The sequence below is a fragment of the Diceros bicornis genome, chromosome 11 (genome assembly GCF_020826845.1).
Source record: "Diceros bicornis minor isolate mBicDic1 chromosome 11, mDicBic1.mat.cur, whole genome shotgun sequence".
NCBI lineage: Eukaryota > Metazoa > Chordata > Mammalia > Perissodactyla > Rhinocerotidae > Diceros > Diceros bicornis.
This window is the reverse complement of record NC_080750.1, coordinates 12,729,548-12,756,903: the sequence shown is the minus strand read 5'-3', so window position 1 is coordinate 12,756,903 and position 27,356 is coordinate 12,729,548. Positions and strand designations below refer to the sequence as shown.

At 38.8% G+C, this 27,356-nt stretch overlaps 1 protein-coding gene across 1 annotated transcript in view; it reads right to left on the bottom strand.

The window, feature by feature from the left end:
• SYNPO2 (synaptopodin 2) overlaps positions 1-23,028 on the bottom strand; it is a 161,531-nt gene extending 138,503 nt beyond the window's left edge. The window contains exon 1 of the mRNA XM_058549968.1: positions 22,853-23,028. Within this exon, the coding sequence (XP_058405951.1) occupies positions 22,853-22,957 (105 nt within the window). The 5' untranslated portion in view covers positions 22,958-23,028. The remainder of the gene's footprint in view (positions 1-22,852) is intronic.
• Positions 23,029-27,356: the final 4,328 nt, after the last annotated feature.

The following is a 27,356-nucleotide window of genomic DNA, read 5'->3' as shown; positions in this document are numbered from 1 at the left end:
GGCATCAAAGAGGGACACTGTGAATCTATCTGACTGAATTCTGTCTTTTGCATAATTCACTGAGATTTATCCAATACTCATAAAAGAGATCACTATAGCACCCAAACTGAAAGATTTCAGGAGATTCTAGTCTCTACAGACCACTTGCTGTTCACTGAACATGCCACATTCTTCTAAGCTCTTGTGTCCTTGTTGACTGTGCTCCCTAGGCCTGGAATGTCTTTGTCCAATTCAGAGTCCAGTTTGCAAGATGACTCCTCTGTATTGCTCCCTGATGCTACTAAGCAGAATCAAATTTATTCATGATTTTTATTTTACATTTATTTTATATTATATATTCCTCTCTTTAAAGCCTTGTCACCTTGTATAATAGTTATAAATCTGCCTCTTCCATGGGCGTTTAAGTTTCCTAAGAGCAAGGACAATGTCTTATTCACTCCAGAATCTAGCATAGTTGTGGTATAATAAGAAACATATTTGTTCCTTGTCTCTGGTACCTGGCACAAAACTCCTAAACCCTTGGAATTTCCTGAGTGATAGGAGTGTCTTTTGTTGCTCATAAGGAGTCTTTCTGAGCACACCTGGGTTATGCTAATGAGGTGATTTTGGATGGGACCCCTAGATAGCCTCAGATGGGGCTGGGCACCAGAAAGATCAACTGATTAGAGGGTTGAAATTTTCAGCCCCACTTACTGACCTCTGGGAAGAGTGTGTGTGTGTGTGGGGGGGCACGGATTAAGCGCTGTAAAAACTGAAACAGTGAGATTTGAGGAGCTTCCAGGTTGGTGGATGCATCCACATGCAGGAGGGTAGCGCACCCCAGTTCCACAGGGACAGGAACCCCTGCACTCAGGACCCCTCTTGACCTCACCCTATGTGCCTCTTCATCTGGCTCTTCATCTGTATGCTCTTTAATATCTTTTATAATAAACTGGTAAATGTAAGTAAATATTTCTCTGAGTTCTGTGAGCTCCTCTAGCAAATTAATCAAACCCAAGGAAGGGTTCTTGGGAACCTCCAATTTATAATCAGTTGGTCAGAAGCACAGGTGACAATCTGGATTTGCAAGTGGCATCTGAAGAAGAGGTAGCCTTGTGGGACTGAGCCCTTACCCTGTGGGATCTGACATTATCTCCGGGTAGACAGCATCACAATTGAGTTAAATTTGTAGGAGACCCAGTCAGTGTCTACTGAGACTTGAAGAAATGCTTGGTGGTGTTTGAAAAAACACATCGGAATAGTACTTTTTACAAAGCAAGTGGTGAATATGCTTGCTGAATCAAAATGAATGTCAGAAGCTGATGCTAAAAATGAGGTAGAATCCATAAATCTGGGAAGTGTGGTTATTCCACTCTGAAATAGCTCGCTTAATGATTATGGACCCAACTAGATAATTACACACAAAAAAATTCTTACAATGAAGTTGAAGCTATAAAAATAAATAATAACCATGTGTTTAGCTAAACATTTTCCTTCTTAATGATGCCTGAGGTTATCTTATAACTGCTGGATCTCAGTGTTAATTAATAGTAAGTTTGGCCAACTAAAACTCTAGTCTCATTTTTCTGAACTGCTATCTAGCTGGTATCACCACATCACCTTATAAAATTGATTTTTTTAATTAAATGCAGAACTTCGCATTTATTGGTACAGCTAGGGCTTCAGTAGATGTGTTCCATTACCAGGACAAATTACAGGGAAGGAATGATTGGCATTTCCAGAAGTCTTTATTCGAACAGCTGTCATAGGAAGGAGTAGACTTGTTCTATATTTCACTGAAGGCAAAGTTTGAATCCATGAGTAGAAGTTATAAGGAGGAAGATTTAACCTAAATATAAAGTAAATTTCTTCGAATAACAGTGACCAACAATGAATTCTTTAGATTTCATTGGGTGCCACGGCCAGAAAGAACTATTTTTTTAAAGGCTGGTTGTTTATCTATTAGTGATGTTGTAAAAACAAGCCTTCCATCTAGGGGCGAGTTGTATCAAATGAGATGTCTCTTTCAACTCTAAGCTTTTATGATCCCATTAATACTTTCCCTATTTTTCAGTTGTTGCCATTCTGCAATCAATCTTATTTTGCTCCTAGACTTAATCCTGTCAATTGTTGTAACCTGTTAATTCATGTCTGTGCCTCAAGGGAAGTTTCTCTTTATAAGGTAAGTCTGTGTTCTCATTGTATATAGACCTATTATAAAGGGAGAAAAAAGATCTGTAGATGAAAATGAGACTTACAAACAAAATGATTTTTAAGCACATGTTTCATCTCAACTCCTAGAATTCATGATCCAAAGAGCTTCTAAATATTAGTATCTCTTAACTCTTTCCATGATGGTAAGAGGTCCTTCATTATGACCTCTTATGCAAAGAATTTTCCTTTGACTCTGATACAGAAATTTCATGCAAACTACAGAGAAAGAGTGTAGAGTTTTGAATGTCATCATAGGAACATGCCAAGAAACTTTTATGCACACGCGAAAAAAATAAAAGAACGAAGGATCAGGCATCACAGAAGAATATATTGACATTTCCACTCCAGCTGCTTGAAAGGTGACTAGATTCAATAGGAAAAAAATGGTGAAGGGGGAAAAAACAAAGACTAAATTAATCTCAGACGTACATCTGGAGTTTATAAGAGAGGAGCGGAGAAGTGCTATGTCACTGATCCACACTAATGGATAACCAAGAGAGTTCACGCAAGTGTAACGCAGGCAATTCCCAATTACCCATCATAACGGAACCAAGGAGAGCAGAAAGTGATTTGAAATCTCTGATAATTCAAAGATAACAAAATTCCATCCTTATACGCATCAGATTTTCTTAAATTAAAATATTTTCTTATCTTTCCTTTATCCACATTACGTAAATGTGGTACTGAGTAGTAAAAGAACTAAAGGACAGACAATGAGTAGGAAAATCCAGAATAGATCTCCTGGATAGTTATTGAGGGTCTTTAATATGCAAGAAACCATCAGATAAAAGAAATGTAAAATAGACTCCCTGACTTCAAGGGACTTAGCGTTTTCTTTGGGAAAAAACACACACTTGTGAAAAATCAAATAAATTAACAGTGTATGACCAAGCACCAAATGAGTGGGCATTGACAGTTTTAGAAAATACATTTTGTTTGGGGACAGATTCATGAAACCAGCTGGACCAAACTAAACTTTAAAGGATTATGGGGAAAAAAAATTGGCTACATAAGAAAGAAAGATTTGTTCTGGTGCTGTGTTCCTTTCATCTAGCTTAAAATGAACGATTGGATTGGGCTCACACACACATCTACCCACACACTAAGTTTTTAAACAACATCGCTTTTCTATGAAATGCTTACAGTAGTCGGTGAAAATCTCCTAAAGCTATTAGTCCCTGAAAGCACTCTTCCCTTTGCTTGGAGATCAGTGCATCACTTCTCCCTGTTTATCCCATCAATTAGCAGGAACTCTCAATAGTTAAACACACCATATTTCCCATAAATATAAACACATACACAAAATTAAACAATTTCTAAGCATTTGTGCTCATGAAGATTAAGGGATTTTGAATGCTGTAAAAATGGAAATCCCCAGTGCAACGCTCCTATTTTAGGTCTGAGTGTAGGCATGTTCTGCAAGGTCAAAAGCAAATTAAGGGAGAGAGGGAAGAACAAAGTCCTAGCACAGAGAAGGAAAAGCCAAATTTTGGGATAATGTCTGCATCCTCCACTGACATCCTTTTTCATAAAGCCATCCCATCCTAAGAAGGAACTAGTTCAAAGGAGACACTTGAGGCTACAATGTCAGTGTTTCTCTCTGAACCTTGAGCAACCTTCAGAGCTAAACCACAGTGAGAAACAGCAACGTGTGTTGCTGCAAAGACAGAATCTAAGATTAAAAGCAGCAACAACAGAGGGACCGGTGACCCTTCAATACTTTAGCTAGATTAACAATTTTGGGGTCACTGCAGAACATAGACTCTGGAAATGGAAAACAAAAAAATGGGAGTGGCGAATGATCGTCAAGTCATCTGTCTTCAACGAACAGGAGAGACCAGGAACACGATGTGAGTGCCGTTGTGCAATTGCTGTGTCATCTCATTTGTTATTGTTTTACTTTACAGATAGCTTCTGGTATGTGGACACCAACTTCTGGAAAGAGTCAGAGATAGGGACCCAGGCCATGCTCTCTGGAAATCACACAGATATAAACGTAATCACACTGCCCCCAGGGACACTAATAATTGGAAGTTTGCTAGCTCCTCCTCCATGCTCAGGAACAAGTTCACTTACATCCTTCTGCTCCAGCATTCCCAAGAATGGGCATGGCCCACAATCCATCCACATCTGTCCGTATCAGCCACTCTTTCCAGAGGCCTTCACGACACAGCTTCCTCTCTGCTAGGAGCACTGTGGTTCCTGTGTACAAGGCTGTCAAGTTGCAAAACCCTCAAGGGTTAAACTGCAATGTCTGCAGTCCTTGCCATCCCCTCCTCCTGCTCCAGCCTCACTGCCTGTGAGAAGAAATGGCCACAACACACCTCTCCACAGCTCTGTGTCCCACGTTGTCACCTGGACTCCGGCACAGCTAACGCCCTGCATTTCACAGAAAACAGTTCCTAGTGCTTCCACCTGCTCTCTCTCTACTGGAGTGAAAGGTTGTCCTCAGCAAGGCTGGGAATTGGCATCTCCATTTCCTGCAGGCTATCCCCTCTCACACACATCCAAGCCTATCAACTCCTATAGGTCAAGACCCCAACGGACACGTCTTTAGCCTAGGCTCACTCAGGACCAGCCCCATTACACCACAAAATGAAACTAAGGGCCATGTAAATGGAATAGATGGTCCACACGCATGTAAGTTCCCATTCTTTGGAAGCTTCAATGAAAGGAGCTTTATCTTTCATATTATGCTTCCCTCAGGGTGAATTTACAATCACCGGGGTACTTTTTGTTAATGTCTAAAGGATGTTTGAGAGTACATATGAGTCATGCACTCATATCTCAGCACAGTCACTCCTGTGGACCCGAGCTTCAGGCCAGGCTGCTGGGTCTTGTCCAGGGGCCCTCGGCGGCGCCAGAGAATTGAACAGGGCCAGAGGTGGCCGTTCCTCCATGCTTTATATTACATAGGCCAGATCTTTTAAAAAATAAATTACTTATCTTTTTCTAGAACCAGACAGATTAGGGACCTTTTAAACCATAGTAAAAAATATATATATACATATAAAGTATATTAAACACTAAATAGAGGTTTTGTAATACTTTTGTAAATTAAAACAAAAAAAAAATTGATTCTAAGACCTAAATTTCAATGATGTGTTTCCTAAAAGGAAGGCTTTCTGTTGAAACTGACTATAACTTTAGGAAAACAATACTACAATGACATTTATAGCAATACTTTTGTATATGGCTTTATCATGTATACAACCTATTTTCACATATCACCCAAAAGAGAGATACCAGAGTTTAATGACTTCTTTAGGGTAGGTTTTTTAAAATTTGATTTATCTGACTATCCTGTCTTGATAATTCCACGAAAAACTGCAAACCCTGATTCCCTAGGCATTAATATCTTCTTGTCCATTACTTTTAAGACACTGATCATCTTTATGTAAAATTTTTATCCTGCAACAATCTGGAAATTTAATAGAATTGAAACATGTGGAAATTATTTTCCTCTCAAAAATTTTTCTTTCAAGACTTTTTTTAAGTTACAAATCACTATCAATATTTTTAAATGTTTAGAAATGAAAGTATGTTACTTAGGTTATGTGACCTTGGCATTTAATTATTTTATCAGCCAAAAAGAATTATACTTGCCAGTATAATAATGAGTAACATGTACATGAAAAGAAAATTTCTGTTTCTCTATAATAGTTGGCCCCAAATTAATTCACATGGTCTTCATTTCCACCAAAAAAAAAAGATAGCATACTATCAGACTAGTAATTCTACTTTTAGGGATTTTTTCTATAGGAATGATCCAACAAGTGCGCAAATATATTTTATATATAAAAAGTATTCATCTCAGCGCTATTTCTAATGGTGAAAAGTTAAAAATAATTTAACGTGCAATAGAGAATGGGTTACATAAATTATAGTCAACTCATACCATGTAATACTATGCAGCCATAAAAAATTATGATGTAAATCAGTATTCATTGACATGGAAAGATGTTCACGTTGTGTTGTTGAATAAGAAAGCATATTCAGTACCATTCTTTTTACGTGGAATTGAATGTAAGTGTAAATGTAAGTTCGTGTGCGTGCAGAGAAAGGGGTCAGAAAAGTTGTTCACCAAAATGTTAATACTATGTTATTTCAGAATTGTATGATTTTTACTTTATTTTTATCCTTTTCTGTAATGGTTGAATTTTTTTACAGTGACAATGTGTCCTTTTTTATAAGCCAAAAATAAAAGCTATTTTCAATTCTAGCTATTTTAATTTTTTTAAAAGATATAGTCTTTAAACAATCCATTTGTGAGATAGAGCCATGATTTGATTCAAAACACTGCAGAGATGTGGAACTAAACTAATCAAGTCCAAGTTTACCAAGAACTCTCTCCTTTTTCTCTTTGACACATATTACCCAAAGGAGAGGGGTTTACAGAACAGATGAACAATATCAAACACATTCTCTCTTCTCCAGAAAATTAGAATTCTTCATAGAAGTGAACAGCTAGGTCAGAATGAGTGGTTTTACTTTATGAGATGGTCTCTATGCACAGTCATTCTGGGACTTCTAGTAGGGTAAGGACAACAAAACTTAAAAGCTGTAAACCATGTTGAATCCAGAGTTTGAGTAAAGAAGTTAGATTTATAAAAACATCAATTGTGTTTAAATTCATGACTTTTTAATGATATTTAAAAAAACATATTGACTATATTTGCATATGTTAGGGAACCACCTCATTATTTAGAAAAATACTAAGGAAAGGGAAAGAATAAAGCATTTACAAAAAAAAAGGGCATTAGAAAATGTTGAATTCAGTCAACCACTGCAGTACAATTTTAAGCATTAAAAAAGGAAAAACTAGGGGCCAGCCTGGTGGCGTAGTGGTTAAGTTCACATGCTCTGCTTCGATGGCCCAGGGTTCGCAGGTTTGGATCCCAGGCACAGACATAACGCACCACTTATCAAGCCGTGCTGTGGCGGCATCCCGCGTATAAAGTACAGGAAGATGGGCACAGATGTTAGCCCAGGACCAATGTTCCTCAGCAAAAAGAGGAGGATTGGCAACAGATGTTATTTCAGGGCTAATCTTCCTCACCAAAAAAAAAAAGGAAAAACTAATGAAAAAGCATATTAAATTGATACCATTTTGAGAGTTTTGTTTTATTTTGTTTTTTAATCAAACACATCCTGCAAATTACAATTTGGAAATGCAAATAAAATTCCCATAAAATACTATATAAAGAATTGCCCTTTCCAGAAAATACTGCTTTATTTTTCAAGTTAAGAGAAAAGGTAAGAGTTAAGATAAAATGTGACCATTTGTGGGCATTTTCTTTCACCTATGATCTTCGTGATTTAAAATAGACTCTATCTAAAAGAAACCTTAAAATCATGTATTCTACGTCTTTCATTTTATAAACAGAGGAATTGAGAGCCAGATAGTTCTAGCGATGTAGTTAAGGTCACAGAGTAAAGTCAAGTTAGATCCATGCCTAGAATTCAGGTCTGATTCCCAGTTCAATCAATGGTCTTTGCACTGAACCTCTTGGATTGGCATCTTGTTACTATGTAATATCAAATAAAAATACGAACACACACATACAAAGCATATATATCCCTCTTCTAATCACCCTTTAAATGAATTGCTCATTTAAAAAATCATCACATAAAAATTCAGCAAAATCAAGCTTTTCAGTAGTTGCCATTCTCACACTAAAGAATAAAAGATGTACCTTCACATTCATTCATTCATTTATTTAACAACCTTTCAATAAGTGTATAAGTCTGACTTAAGTGTCTAGTTATACATAAACAATATATGACATCTACATATATCATCTACCTTGAAGAGCACAATTTTAGAAGATGCCAAGAGCTATGACCCTGCTTTCAAAGAGCAGGGTGACAATATAATATGTGTGGGAAAAATACAAATCTTTTAACTAAAAATACCAATGAGAAACAAGTCTCTATGTCATAACAATAATATTTGTCTAAGTGCAAAATAGGAAGGCACACGATGGTCTGAAGTCACCCTTTGCCACCTCGGCTGCAGGACGCTGGGGCCTGAGTAAGAGTTCCTGCTTGGTAGTATTGTGAGTACCTAAAGGAAGAATGTCCTTATTTCCTACTGTGCTGCAGTCACTATTGCATACCTACTATGTGCCTGGGAGAAACAAAGAGAGGAACATTCCGTCTTCAGAAGAGATCATGGTCAAAGTCACAGAGGCCTGGGGGAGAGTAAATGTGTCATGTTCAGGAGAAAATGAGAATAGCCATCCGGGAAGAAGCAAGCTGCTCAGACCAGAAACAGTGAAAGGAGGGAAAGGGTCTTAAAACCTTAAAAAGGAGTTTCTGTGAGTGAAATGCTAGACTGGGGAAACACACTTAGGGGAAAATAAGGGCAAAACAACTCTCCATACTTGTTCATCTCACCCCTGAATCAAAAGATCCAGGATGCTGTTACCTTTCCATGAAAATCAATTAAGAAAGAGAGACACATGCAGAACTTTTTATATTTGTTTCTCTCTCTCTCTCTCCCCCTCACACACACACACACACACACACACACACACACACACACACACGGTATCACTCCTCTTTCTTCTGCAAGTAAGGCAACATCAGATTTGATGTCTCGATTTGTTTAGGAAGCTATGGGGGAAAAGAGAAGTTTACAGAGAACTGGATAAAAAAAGAATGAGAACTAAGAGAATGGGGGCAGTGAAGACAGAGAAGGAATTTTCCTTCTCAAATAAGAAAGAGAAGCAGAGGGTCAGAGACGTTGAAGGTAATCAAGAACAGAAGGGAATAAATATCATAATGGGATCCTTAATTGAATTTGTGTCTACTCTCAGCCCCACGCCTGCAGCTGAAGGAACCCGTGGTAACTCGCTCCACGTGAAGCCACATGGTCATTTGGGCACAAAGGAAGCGTACAGAGATGAGCTTCCTCTCTGATTGCAGCTCTGCCTCAGGAGGAAATTGTCCTGATCAACATTTCCCCATCTGGTAGGCAGGCAGCCAAAAGATTGGAGATCTGAAAATGGATCACTGCGTTCCGACTCTCTGCAGCAGCCAATAACTGTAATATAATATTCACACAATTCAGTCTAATATCAGTCATGCTGAGCACTGTCCAGTGGAAAATGTTATGTTTTTCATGAAAGAAATAAGAATAAAGGTGACTTCTATGGTAGTCTCTTGACTCTTGAGGCCTAAGCCTTTCCTAAATTTTGTTTTTCGCTTTAGCTTGATCTTGACTGATGAAAATAACTCACCACTGTTTGAAAAGCTAAAAACACCAAGAGTTGAATGTATTATCATTTACTTAGAAAAAGCAGCCTTATATAGTAATAACTTCTAATTTAGAAGACAAGAGCACGGGGGCGGAGGTCAGGGAGGGAATGAAATGCTCATTAGCCTTCGCCAAAGCCTTGGCACAGAGTTTTCCTGACTATTCAGAGATCAGTGTCCTATATTTACTTACCAGGGACAATTTATTTTCTTTTATATTTTCGAAGCACTTGAAATGATTCCTTCTCTTTGTGATGATTTCCATATGCTGTTTCCAACGAAAGGGCGATGGCTTACTGATGAGTATAAGGCCACATTCTGAAACCATTAAATGCCACCTCACAGGGAGGGACCCCGAGGGCTGCAGGACCTCTCCCAGTGACATCGAGATCCGGATCTCAAAAGGCATTGCATGGCGGACAGCAGATATTCCTTCAATTTTGTAAAAGTTGGTTAAATAAAATGAGAACAACCACAAACGTGATAGTGATTTTTTAAAACCCCTGAATGTTTCCTGTGTGTTAAGTAATTTATACCGGTAATTTCTTACCCTGAAAACAATCCTTGGAGATAGGTGCTAACACTATCCCCATTTTACTATTGAGGAAACTGAGGCACAGAGACTAACATGATTGAAAGTGTCAGAGTCAACGCACTCTAAATAGAGCGCAACATAATTATACGCAACTAATTTTTCATAACTCTAGGTATTTTCCTTTTAAAAATGTGTACTATTTTAAAGTGGGACAATCCTTTTATTTGGCCTTGCAAAATATATAACTTTAAGATCCACTGCCTCAAACTGATTAAACTGCACAACAAAGAAATCTTGGTTAGTAATTGATACTGCAAACATTTTGTGAAATGTTGTATTTTATCAAAAATGAAAATTTGTGCTGGGTGAAAGAACTATCACAAATCATTTATTCAGCTTTTGTGCTCCTAATTAGAATAATAATTAGAATAGTAATAGACTCTTTTACTGCATGATTACTATGTGTCAGGTATTATCTTAATATACAATCCTTACAAAGTATCACAAGATGTATTATTAACTGATTCCTTGGGTCTCAGATTCCTCACCTGTAAAACTGGTGACATTTATTATCTACAAAAACAGCAATTCCATTACATATTACCCCATTTTACAGATCAGGAAGCTGAGGCTCAGAAAACTGTGTTTAAAGCTACACAGTAAGTGGTAGCCAGCATCAAAATGCTTTTGTCCTTTCAATGAGTCAGTTTCCAAACAATATCTAAAGAAGATGATCTCTTCTTTGAATGAGCAATGAAAGTAAGACACACTAAAAAATATAATAAAATTCTTCTTTCCTCTAGGTCTGACATCGAGGTCAAAATAAACAGGATCTATGTATCAAATTCTCCTTGACAATCCTTAAATTCTTCTTCTCTCACTGGGAGAATCAATTTCAGAGGAAGAGGGAAGATTGCTTAACGTAACTTTTAACCAAACTTCTACATAAGAGGCAGTGGTAATTATTCATTTAAATAAAGTGTTCTAAAGACCGGCCAGTAGGCTGCTACATTATGAAAAGCTGAAGTGGATGAAGGGGAAATACGAAGACAAGAGCTCAAAGTTGTTCTCGTAGGACCAGTATTTTAATCATTTAATGATGGGAAAATAACCACATGGTGAGGGTTCCCAGGAGATAGAGTTTTTCATTTTTATCACTGTGAAAGAAAGACTGGACTTCTTATAGCAATTTCTCATGGAAATATGTGCCAGCTACATTGGCGTCTTTACGGTTCCTTGAATGTGCCAAGCATGCTTCTGTCTCAGGGCTCTTGTACTTGTGTTGCCCTGTGCCTGGAAGGCATGCCCCACACACCTGCCAAGCCAACTGGAACTCCTATGGACATTTATTTTCATCTAAAAAATGAGAAGGGGCCTGCCCGGTGGCGCAAGCGGTTAAGTGCACGCGCTCCGCTGCGGCGGCCCGGGGTTCGCTGGTTCGGATCCCGGGCGCGCACCGACGCACTGCTTGGTAAGCCATGCTGTGGCGGCGTCCCATATAAAGTGGAGGAAGATAGGCACAGATATTAGCCCAGGGCCGTCTTCCTCAGCAAAAAAAGAGGAGGATTGGCGGATGTTAGCTCAGGGCTGATCTCCTCACAAAAAAGAAAAAAAAAAAAAAAATGAGAAGGAAATGAGCGCTAACTAATGTTTAAACTTCTTTAATATATTGACCGACACCGGTACCCTGGTCCAGTCTGGTCCAGACAGTTATGAATTGCGTACAATACTTGAGGTAACCCCAACAAACAGGGGACCTCCCAACATGGCGGAGGGGAAAGAGGCTTCCTCATGTATTCATTCTCTTTCGGCATATTGCAATATATTATGTTTTATGGTGCTTGATTAAGTGAACTTCCATTTTATTATCTAGTTTCAACTTCACAAAATGACACGTTTTAAAATACTCCTGAAAGGAAGCTATTAATTAAAGATAACATTTACATTTCAAGCACAAGAGAACAAGAACACAGCAAAGTGATCCTTCTCTATATTCCTACAGAAACTCTTCATCAGCCATGTTGTGAGATTAAAAACCATACTGTCTAATCAGATGTGACAGGTAAGTAATGTATTCAAAATTACCATGAAGACCATTTGGAATACGGATTTATATCCACTGTTGTTAGAGAGGAACTTTGACTTATTGTGCCGCATGAGATTAGCTAGTGTTGATGTGAAGTAGTCAGGATTAAGAAGATATTTAATAACTAAGCATCCAGAACGTGAAAAACTTCTAGATTTGTTTTTTCAACAATGGTTGAAGTCAGGCAATACTTGACTTAAAGCTTTACAGAATTTAAACCAAACAATTATGTTTAGAAAGCTCTTCATGGGTACAATTAAAAATGGCTAAAATAATACAATATGGCAACAAACCAAGATGTATTTTTTGTCAGCAAATATTGCTGCAGATGCAAAGAAAAAAGAATAAGGAAAATGGTAGAGACAATATTAGAACAAACTACATGTTGGAGGAGGTTTGCTGTATAGTTAGATAAAAGAACATGTTTCTGGTATGTCTCAGCCTGCAGCATTTTCTAGATGCAATTTCAATACTGAAATAAATGAAGAACTACTCCTTTGGAGAGCCAATAAGGAAAGATATTGGAGATAAATTCTCAAAAGTAAATGAATTCTTTAAAAAAGTCAACGTTTTATCGGAAAAATGTAAATAAAACCACTGATGAAGCAGCTGCTTCAACAGGGATTAACAAAGAAAAGATTCTAGCATCAGGGTATGAAGGTGCCTCATGTAAGATTCGTTCACTGCATTATTTGTATGCAAATGCTTACAGCAAAATAAATTGAAGATAAAAGCACAAAAGTTCTGCAGAATGTCATCAATATGCTTAATTTTATAAAAACTCACATTTAAAATATACTGGGGGGCTGGCCCCGTGGCGTAGTGGTTAAGTGCTCGCACTCCCCTTTGGCGGCCTGGGGTTGGCAGGTTCCGATCCCGGGCGTGGACCTATGCACTGCTTATCAAGCCATGCTGTGGAGGCATCCCACATAAAAAATAGAGGAAGATGGGCACAGATGCTAGCCCAGGGGCAATGTTCCTCAGCAAAAAAAGGAGGATGTTAGCTCAGGGCTAATCTTCCTCACCAAAATAAATAAATAAATAATAAAATATACCGGAATTTTTAAAACATGCAATGATATAGGGAGTGACCAGGAAAAGCTTTTGTATCATACAGAGATTTGTACCACTGAGGGTCAAATCCTTAAAAGCATGGATGTTTCACAGATCTATTTAATAGATAAATGAATGCTCCAAATTTGTTGACCTTTTCTGGAATGACAAATGGCTCTTAGTCGTTGGTTACCTGGCATATATTTTGGAATAATAAACACAATGTGTCCCCTAACAATTAATTGCTTGGAAAGCAAGTTAAAAAAAAAAAAAGAAAGAAAGAAATGGATGAAACAGAAGATTTTGAAAAGAGTTGTTGAAAATGTTTTTCTCATTATGTGATTTTTCAAGTTGAAAATTAATGGTGTTATTCTTTAAAATGTCATATCTACACACTTAACTAGAAAAAAGAATTTCTAACTGGTTTTCATATGTTTCAAATAAAAAGTATCAGTGACATTTTAACACTAAAACATAAAAATGTAGCCTATTCCAATTCGTTTGTGAGAACAGGATGCACACTGGGGAAGATGGAAATCTACCCACCAAATTACAACAAAAACATTTGTATTATTAGTTAATAAGAATGAAAAATGATTTTCAGCTAGTGATTCATTTCTTCAATGTGGATCTACCTATGTTAAGAAATTATCTTGTTCAGCCATGATAGTCTTTAGATTCAAGTATTGAAATAAATTAAAATGTCACTGAATCATTGTACCACATGGGGTCACACCAAGATCTAAAAATCATAAAGTCTGTCAATCACATTGTTCTCACTAATAAAACCCCTGGTCAGTGAGAGTAAAAAGACCTCTTTTGTGCTGTTAAAGTAAAATAAAAATTAGTTTTAAAAATATTACTTATTTCATCTTTATCTTATTCTTTTAAATTTTCCTTTTGATATGTTGTATACTATCCATAAAATAATAGCACAGTATTACATAAATATGTATATACCCCATTTATACATCCCATATATATATATACGCATCATGTATACATATATCTGATGTATAAATGGAATATGCTCCAAATTGTTTTACTTAAGGAGCCACAATCAGAACATTTTGGACACCACTGGTCTAATGGAGGAAAAATTGCAGCCATAGGCGGCAGCCAAATTTCATATGCAGCAAAGCATATGGAAGGTGAGGTGAAAGCTGTCTGATAACGGGAACAAAGTAGAGCAAGTGTTTACCTCTGACTAGAAAACTGAGTCAAGTCTCCCAGAGAGCTGACTTTGAGCAGCGTCTTCCAGAGTGGGTAAAATTTCTCCAAGCAGACAGAGCAGGTGCTGGAGAAAGGGGCAGACAAGCATTCCAGCCAGGACACAGCAGGGATGAAGTCTCAGCAGCAAGAAAGGCACGGTGTTTTGAGAGAACTGTAGCATTTTCCAATGGCTGAGTGCATATTCTGGGGAGTGGCGAGCATTGGGGCTGGATAGTGTGGCAGGGACCAGGTCTCGGAGGGCCATGGGTGCCACGGTGGGGTCGTGAGCCTGGGAACAAGCCGAGGTGCAGGGGCCAGTGTGGAGCATGGGCTTTGGCATCAAAGCTGCATGACCTTAAGTTATTTACTTAACTTCTCTAAGACTCAGTTTCCTCTTTTGTAAAAAAAGAGGACAGTAAGGCTATTGTGAATGAGATAATTCATAAAGCGCTTAAGGGTACTTAATAAGAGCTTTTAAATGTTATGGTTATTTTATGACTATGATGGGGAGATTTTGAAGTATTTTAAGCAGTGATATAACAGGTGATTTAGAAAAATCTCTCTGGCAGCTCTCTGTAGTGTGAACCTGAGGAATGTGAAACCCCAGGCAGGGAGACAGTCAAAGGCCGCTGTGGTTATCTAAGAGACACACGGCAGCGGCCTGAGCTGCAGGGGCGGGGTAGGCACACAGGGCAGGACGTGGAGGAAGAGCTATGGAGGAGGTGCAAGATCCCCACCCGGGTACCACCTCAATGCGTTGGCTTATATGCTTTTAATGCCTTGAACTACATGAGAAAATTCTCAAACATGGTCCTACTGCTAGAAACTTTTTGTTTCAAAAATAAAGTAGCATGTCATATTTTTTTTTTAAATAACATTTATTTGCTTCTAGCTACCAGTGGATGACCACTGTAGTCAGCTTCATGGAGTCTGAAATAATGTCTCAACACTTAAGTGATCAGTAGCGTTGAAGACTTTTTCCACCCCCCCCCCTCCCCGGCAAAGCCCCAGCAGATAGTTGTATGTCATAGTTGCACATCCTTCTAGTTGCTGTATGTGGGACGTGGCCTCAGCATGGCCGGACAAGCGGTGCGTCGGTGCGCGCCCGGGATCCGAACCCGGGCCACCAGTAGCGGAGCGCACGCACTTAACCGCTAAGCCACGGGGCCGGCCCAGCATGTCATATTTTTTAAGAAGACGTGGGAAAAGCTAGTCATGGGTGAGGAGGATTATAAAAACCAAAGATCAATGGAGAGGAAAACTATTTGTTACATAATCAAGTGATACAATCTTTCATTTACATTGTTTCAAATGGTAAATCCACCACATGTTTTAGTACATTTATCTAAAACACACCAGATTTATATGCTTGTTAAGGAAAACTACATCCAGACCATCCTAACACCAAACGATATCCACTATTGCCAATGATCTGCTACATGCCAAGGATTTTGACTTTGAAGACACAGTTTGTTAAGAATCTGGTCATCTCTGCTTTTTAATAATAAGAAAAAAATGGTAAATAATTTGGAAAAATAAAGTGCCTAAGGTAATTCAATACTATCAATAAATTCTCACCGAGGTGGTCAAACAATGAAATATCCCCCAAAGAGTAAATGTTATTTTGTTTCTCAGATGAACTTTAACTTCATAAAGTTGTTTACTCTGTAGGATCGTTTAACAAAGCTGATGTAGGAATTCTCCACCTCCTTTTACCAAAACCTCATGGCATTTGGTTTCATCACGAGGCTGTTAGAATAGACACAAGAAACATCTTGGAGTCCGTATATTTTTCAGGTTTATTTACAAGACTGGTTCCCTTTCCAGTCTTGTCTCTCATTGCACATTGCTTGGAAATGCGTTTCCTGCAATCCTTTTCCTCAGGCCCATTAAAAGAAGAAATCATTACAAATGTTTTTAAGGATTAAATCTTAGATTGGTGATATTCTATTTGATAGAATTCTGTATTGAAATCACTGCAATTTTCAGCATTACTAAATGATAGCCTGTTCTCATATCCAGGCTGACGCAGAGTGGCATGATGCCACTGACAGAGGGAAAGAATTCTATTTGACTTTGGACTGCTTTATATATATATATATTTTGTGCAAATAGTTTATATTTTGGGGCATCAGTTTTTTTCATGTATAAACTGAGAGAAATAAAGCTTTGTCTACTCAACTAGTATCAAATGAGATAACATATGTTAACACTTGGACTATTGTGAGACAAACACACTGAAGTATTTTTAGCTAAATATATAAATTAGCTTATATTCTTGAACACTTATTAACTAACAGAGCGAGGTAAATTATTTTGGAAGTTATTCTGTCTTTTAAAACCATTACCATGAAAAATATGCAAATATTATCCAGTTAGGCATAATGTTTACGTCACGATATTACATACTGACCCTTGGAATTTGCAATACCACTTTTTTTAAAAACAACAATCACCTTAGTTTAATATCCAATAAAAGCTCAGAGTACTTACTTCTAAGTTGAGAGTTCTAGACTCTGACCATAATGTTCAAGAAACACCTTTTTAGACTAAAAAAGTACACATCTGCCTAATAGCAAAAACCATCCCAGGTTATGAAAGTACTGATTGACATTCAACAGAGAATAAAAGGAAAAAGGAGTTGTTTACATTTCTTAAGCCCAAAGCCAGCTTTTCACTCATTCTACCTAGAAATAGCTTCAACGTGATTATCAACGGAAGTCATAGGAGTTGGTGATAAGTTTTCATGGCCAACCTACATCAAGGATATGTGATTGATAGCATGCACCTGTGTGAACTGATGTTTTTGTGGATTGTCATCTCATTCAGTTATAAACACGAAACTGTTTTATTTCTTCCATATTTATCTCAACTATGATAAAGCCAAATCCCTCCCTTAATATTTAGGTCAGATCCCATGCATTTTTGGTGGCTTTTTGTTATTAAAACAGTCTAGTCTGATAACAGCTTCAATCTAATGTCTGACTCCAAGCTCTCTGCCTAAGCACACTGGCCAGGCTTGGAGGGCTTGGCATGGGGAGGAAGGTGTTGTCTGCTCTTTACCCCTTTACCCACTTCCCTTTAGCTCCTGCCAGGTTGAAGGCAGAAAGGAAGACTGGAGAGGGAAGGGGAAGGTAGATATACTTATTCATAGCTGAATGAGGTGGCATTTCTCTCTCGATTGGTTGCTGTGCTTCTCTGGTTAATGTTGAGTGGCCACCACTGCCCTCTCTGTGGCCAGTGTCCAAATGCTGAGGCACTAGTGTGGTTTCTTCTAGGAGCCCTGGAGGGCTTCACATTGCACAGTTTCCTAACACAGGAAATAGGGCTCCAGCCAACCTCTTCTATATTCCTTCCAAGCCCAAGTAGTTCCTCAAGATGCCAGCTTTCTCCTGCCAGCCCCTGGCTAAGAGCTTGGCCTTTCCAGGAAGGCCCAGCAAGATGGCTCAAGTCCTGCCACTTTCTGTGATAGTCATTCATCCAGAGGAAATGCAAGGATCCTTGCCTTACCAAATGGACAAGTTCCTATTCATTCTCTCTGTCTCTGTCTCTCTTTTTCTCTCCCTCCTCCTGCATCTTTCTCCAGTTTTATTCCCCCCACCCACCTCTCTTTATCCCCATCCCACCGTTCACATAGGCACTAGGCAGGTCAGCAACTCCATTGACAAAGACACACTACCAGGGAGTAAACTGCTAGGCTCTCCTCTTGCAGGCACCTCCAATCTTTACAATGATCATTTTTGAGGTTCCTGGCAGCTCCTCTCTTCCCTCCAGCCCACCCATCTTGGCTTCAGAAAGGGAAACTCCTCCCACCACCAATTATGACCTGCTCACAATGCCAAGGACTCGGACAATTCTTGCCTTTCTCTGGTCATCCTCTTATATCACTGGGAAAGGAGCACTGGGGACATGATGGAAGGACATACGTGCCACCTTCAATATGTCCTGTGGGGACAGATCTGGCCTCAACTTTCTACAGCAGTGGTTCTGAATCTTGACCACATATCAGAATTATCTTTGGAGTGTTTACAAATCTTGATGCCCTGGGGCTCCCCTGAGCAATTAAATTAGAGTTGGATGAACACCATGGTATTTCTTTTTTTTAAACTCCCTTTTTGGGACCACCTTAACCTACCTTTATCCTGTAGGGCGCCTGTTTCCAGCAATGCAGAAGAAGTCAGATCTGCAATTAAATCTCACCATTTTTATAGCTTAACCTTTGGCAAGTGACTTAGCCTTTCTGTGCCGCAATTTCCTCATCTCTAAAATGAGGATATTTTTCATATTACTTCTTTGGTTTGGGGGATCATTTGAGGGGATAATACCTACAAAATTCTTGGAACATTTCCTGGCATATGACAAGGGCCTGATAAATGCGAGCTACACGTGGACTATGTCCAGATAAGGGCAAAGTCCATGCATAGTCATTATTTTATCTCATTGTCTCTCCACAAACAGTGATCTGTCTTAAAACATGCAATTTCAGAATAAAGATTTTGTATAACATCTGCTTAATAGATTTAGCGAGTGTGCACTGACTTCTTTAAGTACAGCTGTTTTTAGAATTTCTAAAAAGTGCTCAAGAAGTCAATAAAAAATGAAGTGATCAGTCATATTTTATAATAAAGATGTTACTAACTTTCCTTATGTAGTAAGGAGCTTGATTTTGAAGTATACACATTCAAACACATTAAAATCTTTTTTTTTCTCTTTAGAAATAGCTATGTTTCTGGAATTACTTTATTGGAAGCATTTTAGAAACCTCACTGGTGGTACCAAAGGATAAGAGTTACGTTATTTGAATGTGCTTTGCCTGAATACATTTGTATTCAATCATTTAAAGAGAGGATATACAATAATATATGAGAATCATTAAATCTAATTCTGCCTCATAAAATGGATGATTGTGATTTGTCATCTCAATTTTAATAAAGTTATTTGAAACTGTGAATTAAAATTCAATAGGAGAATAATTACCATAGTGGTCTATAACTTTTGAAGAAAGTTTACATTTCTAAACATTAAAACACGTAAAGGATAAACAGGCTAAATATTCCTTTGTTCATTATTTTCAAAATGTGAGTTATTTCTGAATTGTTCGTAAGATTTGTTTGTAAACCAAAATTTATCCCCACTTCTTTATAGACAGCTTTCCAAACTGATTTGCCAAGACCATGTCCAGACACATAGCCATGTAAGAATATGTTCCAAAAAGAGAGTTTTATAAAGTAAAAGTGCTAACATGCTTTAATAAGGACATCTGCACACACACAAAGGGGGTTTTATGTTACAATTACATCTGGATAAATTTGTTTCTGTGGATTATCTCTTGGAAATATACTTTGCAGAGTACTGTCATAACTCTGTATTAGAAATGTTTGCTTCCCATCACATGTATTTAGAACATAAATTAAAATGTATATAAACATTTAAAAACCAGCCTAATGTTACTGATTAGTTAGGTCTTTTAAAATTCAATTTCTTCTTGAAAACAAAACAGAATTTTATGGCCTTGAGTTTCAATGTCAATGAAAAGTTTTGATTATTAATATTTCTTTAGTGATCTTTACAAATTGGGATTTGTCTACAGTTCAGCCAGCCAGCCAAATACTAAAAACCTTTGAACATCTCTCAAAAGTGACTAAACATGCCACTAGAAGGATGTTTATTGGGAATTACAAAGCTACTCAATTTCTGATCATTCTTAATGACATTAGACTAGCTTTTCTTTTGCTATTTTAGCTTGTTAGACTTTCATTCTATATAGAATTATGGAAAATCTAAACACTAGATATTTACAACAAGCCAAAAATTTGTTGTTGTCTATAAAGAACTGCTTGGTTGCATTCCCATTTTAAGGAGCATGATTCAAGCACTGTCTACAATTTTCTTTTCTTTGGAAATACATATTTTCATCAATTTCCAAATTAGTCCTTTGCATGTTCTTCAAAACTGTGAGCATTTTGTTTGCCAGCACCCATCCCCTACCCAGCCTTTCTGCCTCTTTCCTCTACATCCTCCTACCTGAAGGTAAGTTGGCCTAATAAGTTATCACCAGTCCCTGGAAGAGGAGAAAGTCTATCCAAGCGACTTTCACTTCAATTTGAACTCAGTGAGAGATCATTACTAGCATCAAGTTGACAATATTTTAAATGAAAAACAGTGATCCCAGTGAGTCCATGGCCTTGATAATACAGAAAGTGACAAGCACTCTGCTCCGAGGGTTTTCTAGAACAAATAAGACTAGTATAAGAAATAAAATATAATAACTTTGAATTAAGGAAAAAAATAGATCAACAAAAGCGAGCATTGCCATAGTAATTTAGAAATTAGATTTTCTTTATAAGGCTCTCTAGTCACCTTTTTACATACAGAAAAAACTAGACTGTAGACCATGGTATCTCTCTGTCTCTCTCTCACTCGCGTGCGCGCGTGCACACACACACACGAGAATTAAGGCAAACATCCAGATGCTTTAATAATGATCTTTTGAAAACCACAAATATATTGCCTGGGTGTTTTAGGAAAGAAGACTTGGGGGGAGAGTGGGACTGAATTCTTGGACACTGACACAGTCTAACAGCCTCTCTGAATCCTGGTAAGAGGGATGCCATCAGCAGAGAAATGCCTCCAAAGCACCTCTCACTAGCAATTTTCTTCAATTCTTCAAAAAATCACTACACAGTGGTTCCACATTGAAATAAGCACATGGAGAACTCCAGAGAAACCCACTACCCACTCTATTCTTAAGGTCTGGCTACAAAACAGCCACCAGGGAATCTCAGCTTCTAGTCACTTCTGTCTCCACATTTCAACTGGTAGGCAAGCGATTCTAAAATTGTATACCATTATATCATTGTCGCATACATGAGCAACACAGGACCTCACTGATGGCAGAGTCCAGTTTCCTCCTTACTTCTCTCCTTTCCCACTCCAGTCAAAATTTTTGTCTCTCTCTCCCTCTACACACACACACACACACACACACACACACACACAAAACCGATGAGTCAGGAAGGGTTAGAGTCTGTCTTAGGCCAGGCTGCAAGTTAGATCAGGGGTGGAATTAGAACCCAGATCTCAGTAACTAGAGCCGGCCAACTGCTATTCTAGACCCAGAACAAATCCACTTCAATCTCATGGATTCTATATACCCTGAATTAGGCAGTAATATTTTGTCCTCTGTTGCCTGCCGCTGCCTCCTAAAGAAACACAATGAAGCTATCTTTCTGTACCCTTTATCACCACCAATTCCAAGCCAAAGACCCAAAGGCAAGTTACTTAACCTCTCTGGGCTCTTTCCTCATCTGCAATTATCAAATTGACCTGCAGATCGCTGAGAAACTTTCCAGTTCTAAAAATTCTGCTTTTCATCTCCTGTTTTATGCTTCATTCTTGATGTTTGAAATTTTCACTAGGTGGCAGGATTCCACCATCACATTATGAAAGGATTTTCTGATGGATGCCTGGTAGCAGAAAATTTCAAAGCATCTCCTTTCTTTACAGTGAACATAAAAAAAAAAAAGTGAAAAGGAAAGAATAACTAAAAGGCTGATGATCCATATCTTTCATAAAGATCTAGATCCATTTTTAATGTAAGTACAAAGTAGGAAATTAATCGAACATATTCTTTCATATAATACCACAATTGAATATTAAAATCAGGTAAACGTCTGCTTATTTTCATGCATTTTTAAATTTACTTTAGCTGAACCTCAATTAGACAATACCAGGTCCCCTCAAGCAAACTGGTAGTGTATTGAGCTAAGAAACAAACAATCTAATGAAAACAAAAACAACTAAAACATTTTAAATCATTATTAGATTCATTTCCAAGTTACCTCTAAGTTATTTACAGTATATTTCCAGTGTCTTTGAATTTTATTTTGAGCATTTAACCAAATGAGTATACATGCTGGAATAGAGTACTTGGATTTTTGCATTTATTTGTCAAATCCTTAGAAGAGTATTCTTTCAAATAGATTATATGACTTCTTCATCATCTTTTTAAAATTATTGCCCCAAATTGGCCTTTTCACAAATGCCGCATAACACACATCTATAAGAGTGTATTTTAGACCAGTCCTCAGTTGATAAGAGTCCCCAAAACAGCCAAGCCAATTGGTTATGCCAAGCTGGGCATTTCTTCTCTACCAGACCCAAGTAAAGTGGCATGAAACAGTAACTCAACCGTATATTCTAATATTGCCTAGAAGAAACATTACCAAGTGTCAGAGAGGCTGATTAAACTAGGCTTTTCTTCAGCTGATAAATACGGCACTCTTTTCTCTTTTTTCTATCAGTCGCTGTTTAATTACATATACGCTATATGTTACTCTCCAAACTTTCTTTGAAAACAAACAAACCCACACCCTAGAAAAATTCAACATCAGCAACAAAATTAAACTAATATATAGACTTCTGAATCTGAACTTGAAAAAACCATCAACAGGTTGCTTCCACTGCTTCCCTCCCGGCCCAGCGCGGTGATAACATCTCTTCGGTGGTCCTACCTTAGCAACTCGTAAGGGCTGCTTCTGCTCCTTGCCACCTTGCAGTCTGAACCCCCAGGGCGCCCCTCCGGTCATGGAAATGCAGATAAAATCCCCCGTGCCCATTTTCTCCTTTTAGCGGGGTAGCATGAAGAGGCTGAAAAGACAGACGAAGCCTGGGTGCGGCTGAGGACGAGCCAAGCAGGCAGGACTGGGGCGCGCAGAGCCTTCGCTGCAGCCGCCGCTGCGAATTTGCGCCGCTCGCTACTGGGAACGTTCAGGAGGAGCAGAGGCGCTCTCTAGCATCAAGGACACAGCCCACTCTTGCGTCACGCTGCTTTGCTCAGCCCACCTTCAAGGAAAGGAAAGCCCACACATAGGAAAACGTCCCCATCTGCCGCAAGATGGGGGGGGGACGAGGGCAGCTAAAGTTGTCTAGCACTAACATTAAATCTCACCACTTAAAAGAAAGCGTGATTGAAAAACTTGCGTTTAATAATTCTGTAAATAGTAGAGGACACGTGAAGGTTTTAATCTCCAGGCCACGGGTGACATCCTAAAATATGAGCTCTGAGAACTCAACTGCTAGAGGATTAGATTCTCTCGAATAAATGTTTTGAGAGTTACCACACTGATGATTGAAACAGACAAAAGTGAGTTAAAGTGGGTTAAATTATTATTTTTCTAAGCTTTTACTGTCTGCAGCCTGCAGAATTAATCCCATAAGAAGAGGAAATAAAAGAAAGCAAAACATTTATATTTTTAAAAACCTTCTGCTCTAAGAAGTACTTTTCTGAACTATAATATATATATTTAGAGGAAAGGGGGAGGAAAGGGAGGCAGGGAGAAAAGAGAGGGAGAGAGAGAGAGAGAATTTCCCTCTGGAAACTACATTCTTATTACTACGTCTGTTGCATGGTTTGGGGTATTTTAAATTTAAATGTGTTTCATTTTCCTCCCTCCTCAGCAGGGAGGAAACTGCTTAAACCCGAATAATCAGCCAACTGCATACAATGCCACCTACCAGTTTCTTATTTTTACAGTCTCTCATCGTGTGTTCTGAGTCTGGGTGGTCCAGCATAAAAGTTGATTTTATATGTGGTCTAAAATATTTTAGTGTCTTAAGTATGAATACAATCTCCTAAAAACTGTGCAAATGGAATATTTTTGATTTGCCATAATACTCTTATTTTCCATAATATTCATCCACGTAAAAACAGACTAAATACAGAGGCGCCTGGGAAAGTTAGCTGGTGTTCCGGGTGGCACCAGACGCTGCGCCTGGTTCAGGACTAGGAAGCTCTATACAATGAACACTCACACAGCCCCACTCCCCCAGGGGGCCAAAGATGTCAAGAGATTTTACTTGTGCTCGTCACTGGAGCAAGGAGGACAAGTCATCAGAGACCACTGGCGCTGGAAGAGGCCCTTCGAAGGTCAGGAGGCCCAGACACGCCTCCCAAGTTTGAATTTCTTCAGAAAGGTGAATCGATTTTACCAAAATATTTCTTTTAAAGAAAGAATTTTACAAGTGACATCCTAAAATAGAAACTCTGAGGACAAAAGTAAGAGAAAAGAACTTTTATATTTGTTCTTTCCACTTTCTCATATCTCTTCTGCTCCTCATCCCACTCCAGTCCAGCGCTGTCCCCACAAGGGGACAAGCTCTCGGCAAGGTCACTTGTCACCTCCTTGCTCTTGTGTAGCACTCGACATTATTGACACGTCCTCAGTAAATTGTTTTCTCCCTGGGGCGTCTAGGACACTGCATGAGCTTGGCGTTCCTCCTGCCTCTCTAGCCACTCTCTTTACAACATTTCCATGGATTCTCTCATTCACTTCACAAAATTTAACCTTCCGCTCAATCTCAGATATCTTTCCTTAACTCCAGGCCAATATAGCCAACTGCCTATTAAACTTGTTTCTGTGTGACTATATCACAGAAATCTAAAACTCGATATATTCAAGATCAAGTTCATTATTTTTCCCCCCAAATACTGCGTCTCCTTTTAAGTTCCCCATCTCAGGATAATTGAATAACCCATTACCTTTCTCTTATGCCTGGTTGCCTTCAGCCCTGACTTAAATGTAAATGTGATGCTGGAGGCTGGAACTGGTGCAGCCACATTGTGATGGTGAGGTAAAGCCGAAGATAACTGCAAAGACTCCAGTCTGGACTGAATTAATGCCAATAGCTGTCCACCTCCAGTCCTCTTACTGTGCGAGAAAAATAACCCATGTTTGTTTAAACTGTTCTGGGTCCAGTTTATTGTTACTTGTAGCCAGCACACTCCTAACTGCTACACTCAAGGAATAGCTTCTCCATCCAACCTGTCCCTCCAGAGAACCAGGGTCTCAAAAATTGCTGTAATTTATTGAAGATTTATTCTGTCAGGAAGTTGACAAATAGTATTTTATTTATCCTCAAAGCAACCATGCGAGGTAGTTATTAGTGTCTCCCTTTTACTGGTAATTAACCCAGCCTTAGATCCTAAGTGACAGAGTGAAGGTTTGAACTTTTGCCTGCCTGAATTTAAAATACCTGTTCTTATCATTGCTCTCCTGTCTCCAGCACTTATGTATTCTCTTATGCTCATCTCACGCATCCAATTGCTCCTTAAGACCTAGGGATCCAACTTCTAAATAGATTGCAAATCTGCCCCTTCACTCCATTCCCACTGCTATGATTACTTCTATCTCTGGCCTGGATTTCAACAATCTCCTAACTATTCTCTGTTCCAGCTTTATCTCCACCCTCAATTCATTTTTGACTCTATAGTCAGGGTGAAATTTCTGAAATGCAATATCTATCTTCTTTATCCTCTGTTTAAAGCCTCAAGGGCTTTCAGAATAGTCAAAACTCCTTTATAGAGATAACAGTTTCTGCCTCCCACTCCTCACTTCTCCCATCTCATCTCTCACCTTGAATTGTATGACTCAGACACACAGAACTACTTTTAGATTCTCTAACTTGCCTTGTAGTTCCATCTGCTAAGGCATTCTTCCAAGCTGTCTAGTCCTCCCCCACACATAGATCACCTGACAATTCTTACTCATCCTTGTGGCCTCAGATTGGGTGTGTCATCCTCCAGGAAGCCTTTCATAACCCTTCCCACAATATCCAGGTTAGGCGCTCCTTCCACATGGTACCATTACTCTGCACTTTCCCTCTCATTCTAATGGTCTCTTCAATGGTCTGAATCCTACCCTGGATTATTAACCCTGTCAGATTAGGGATCATTTCTGATTTATTCAGAATGGTATCCACAAGCCTAATACAGTTCCTGAAACCTAACTTGTATTGAACTAATATGAGTAGAATGAAAGAGCAGAAAAGATTTCCCAGAATAAAGGTGTAGAAAAGAGAAGCAAAGAGTTCTAATTTCTTTTCTTTTTCTCCACTTCATTTGACTTGGAAAAATCTGAAATAGAGCCAAACTCTTGAATTCTATCACTTAGAGACCATGTGGAGTAGGTAGTGGCTGCCCCCCTAATATTTTGTCCCTCCCCCATTGGGTAGGAACTGCTGGGTTAGGTAAAATTGATCCTCCCGCCCCAGCAGCCTGGATGAGTTGGTTGATCTAAGGCAATCAGAGCAATCTTTCCTCCTCAACACAGAGATTAGTTCAGGAATGGGTACGAAACCTAGGCCTAAGTCAGACATTCTCCTGGCCCCAGTGATCAATTCATATATAGTCCAATCACAGGGAAGCTCAAGACTTTTCTACATAGCTGTAAGGGGCAGTATCCTTCCCCCGTGGATGTTGATAGCAGCCAATGGGGGAAGCCAGTATGAGGAGGAAACCACCACGAGGTATGTTGGGAGAGAGAGTCTGCCACGGGTCTCTAGCACTCCTACATGTCTTTCTGGGTGTGTCAGAATGCAAGGTCCTAATGCTTTTCCTGAGCTATTTCTCAGGGTTGTGTTTGCAGCAAGCCACCTGGAGAGATGCGGTAATATCTCAATCTGGTACAAAGAGAAAGTTTGCTAGATGATAGTTAGCTGAAAACAAATTAAAAGAACGGTTTCACTAAGCTTAGTGTTCCTTAGCTGTTATGCAAACTTATTGTGTGTGTAGCATCCATCTGGGTCATATGTTAACCCTGTGAAGTTTGAGGCAAGATGAACTGATATAAGCATGCTGATGTCCATGCTGCTTGCTGTTCTGAGTAATAAAGTTCTTTGTCTCTACCCAAGAGTTTCCTGTCTTCTTTCAACATCATGAAACAGTAACAAGCTAACTTAGTAGCTTGCACGGCGGATGAAATCGAATCCCAGATGCAATGGGTACAAACTGAGACACTAGTAGAGAAATGGAACCAGAGCCCTGGTCAAACAGCACATAAGCCTGCTCTTCATTTTATTTGGGATTTAAGAATAAAGGCAAGAGCTAAAACATTATTTTCTTAAGGAAAAAAAAAGTGACAAGTGGATTTGAAAATGATCTTCTTAGACTAAGTCTACACCTACGCCCTTTAAATGATTTAACAATGTATCAGATCCTCTGTTTTATACTATCATTCA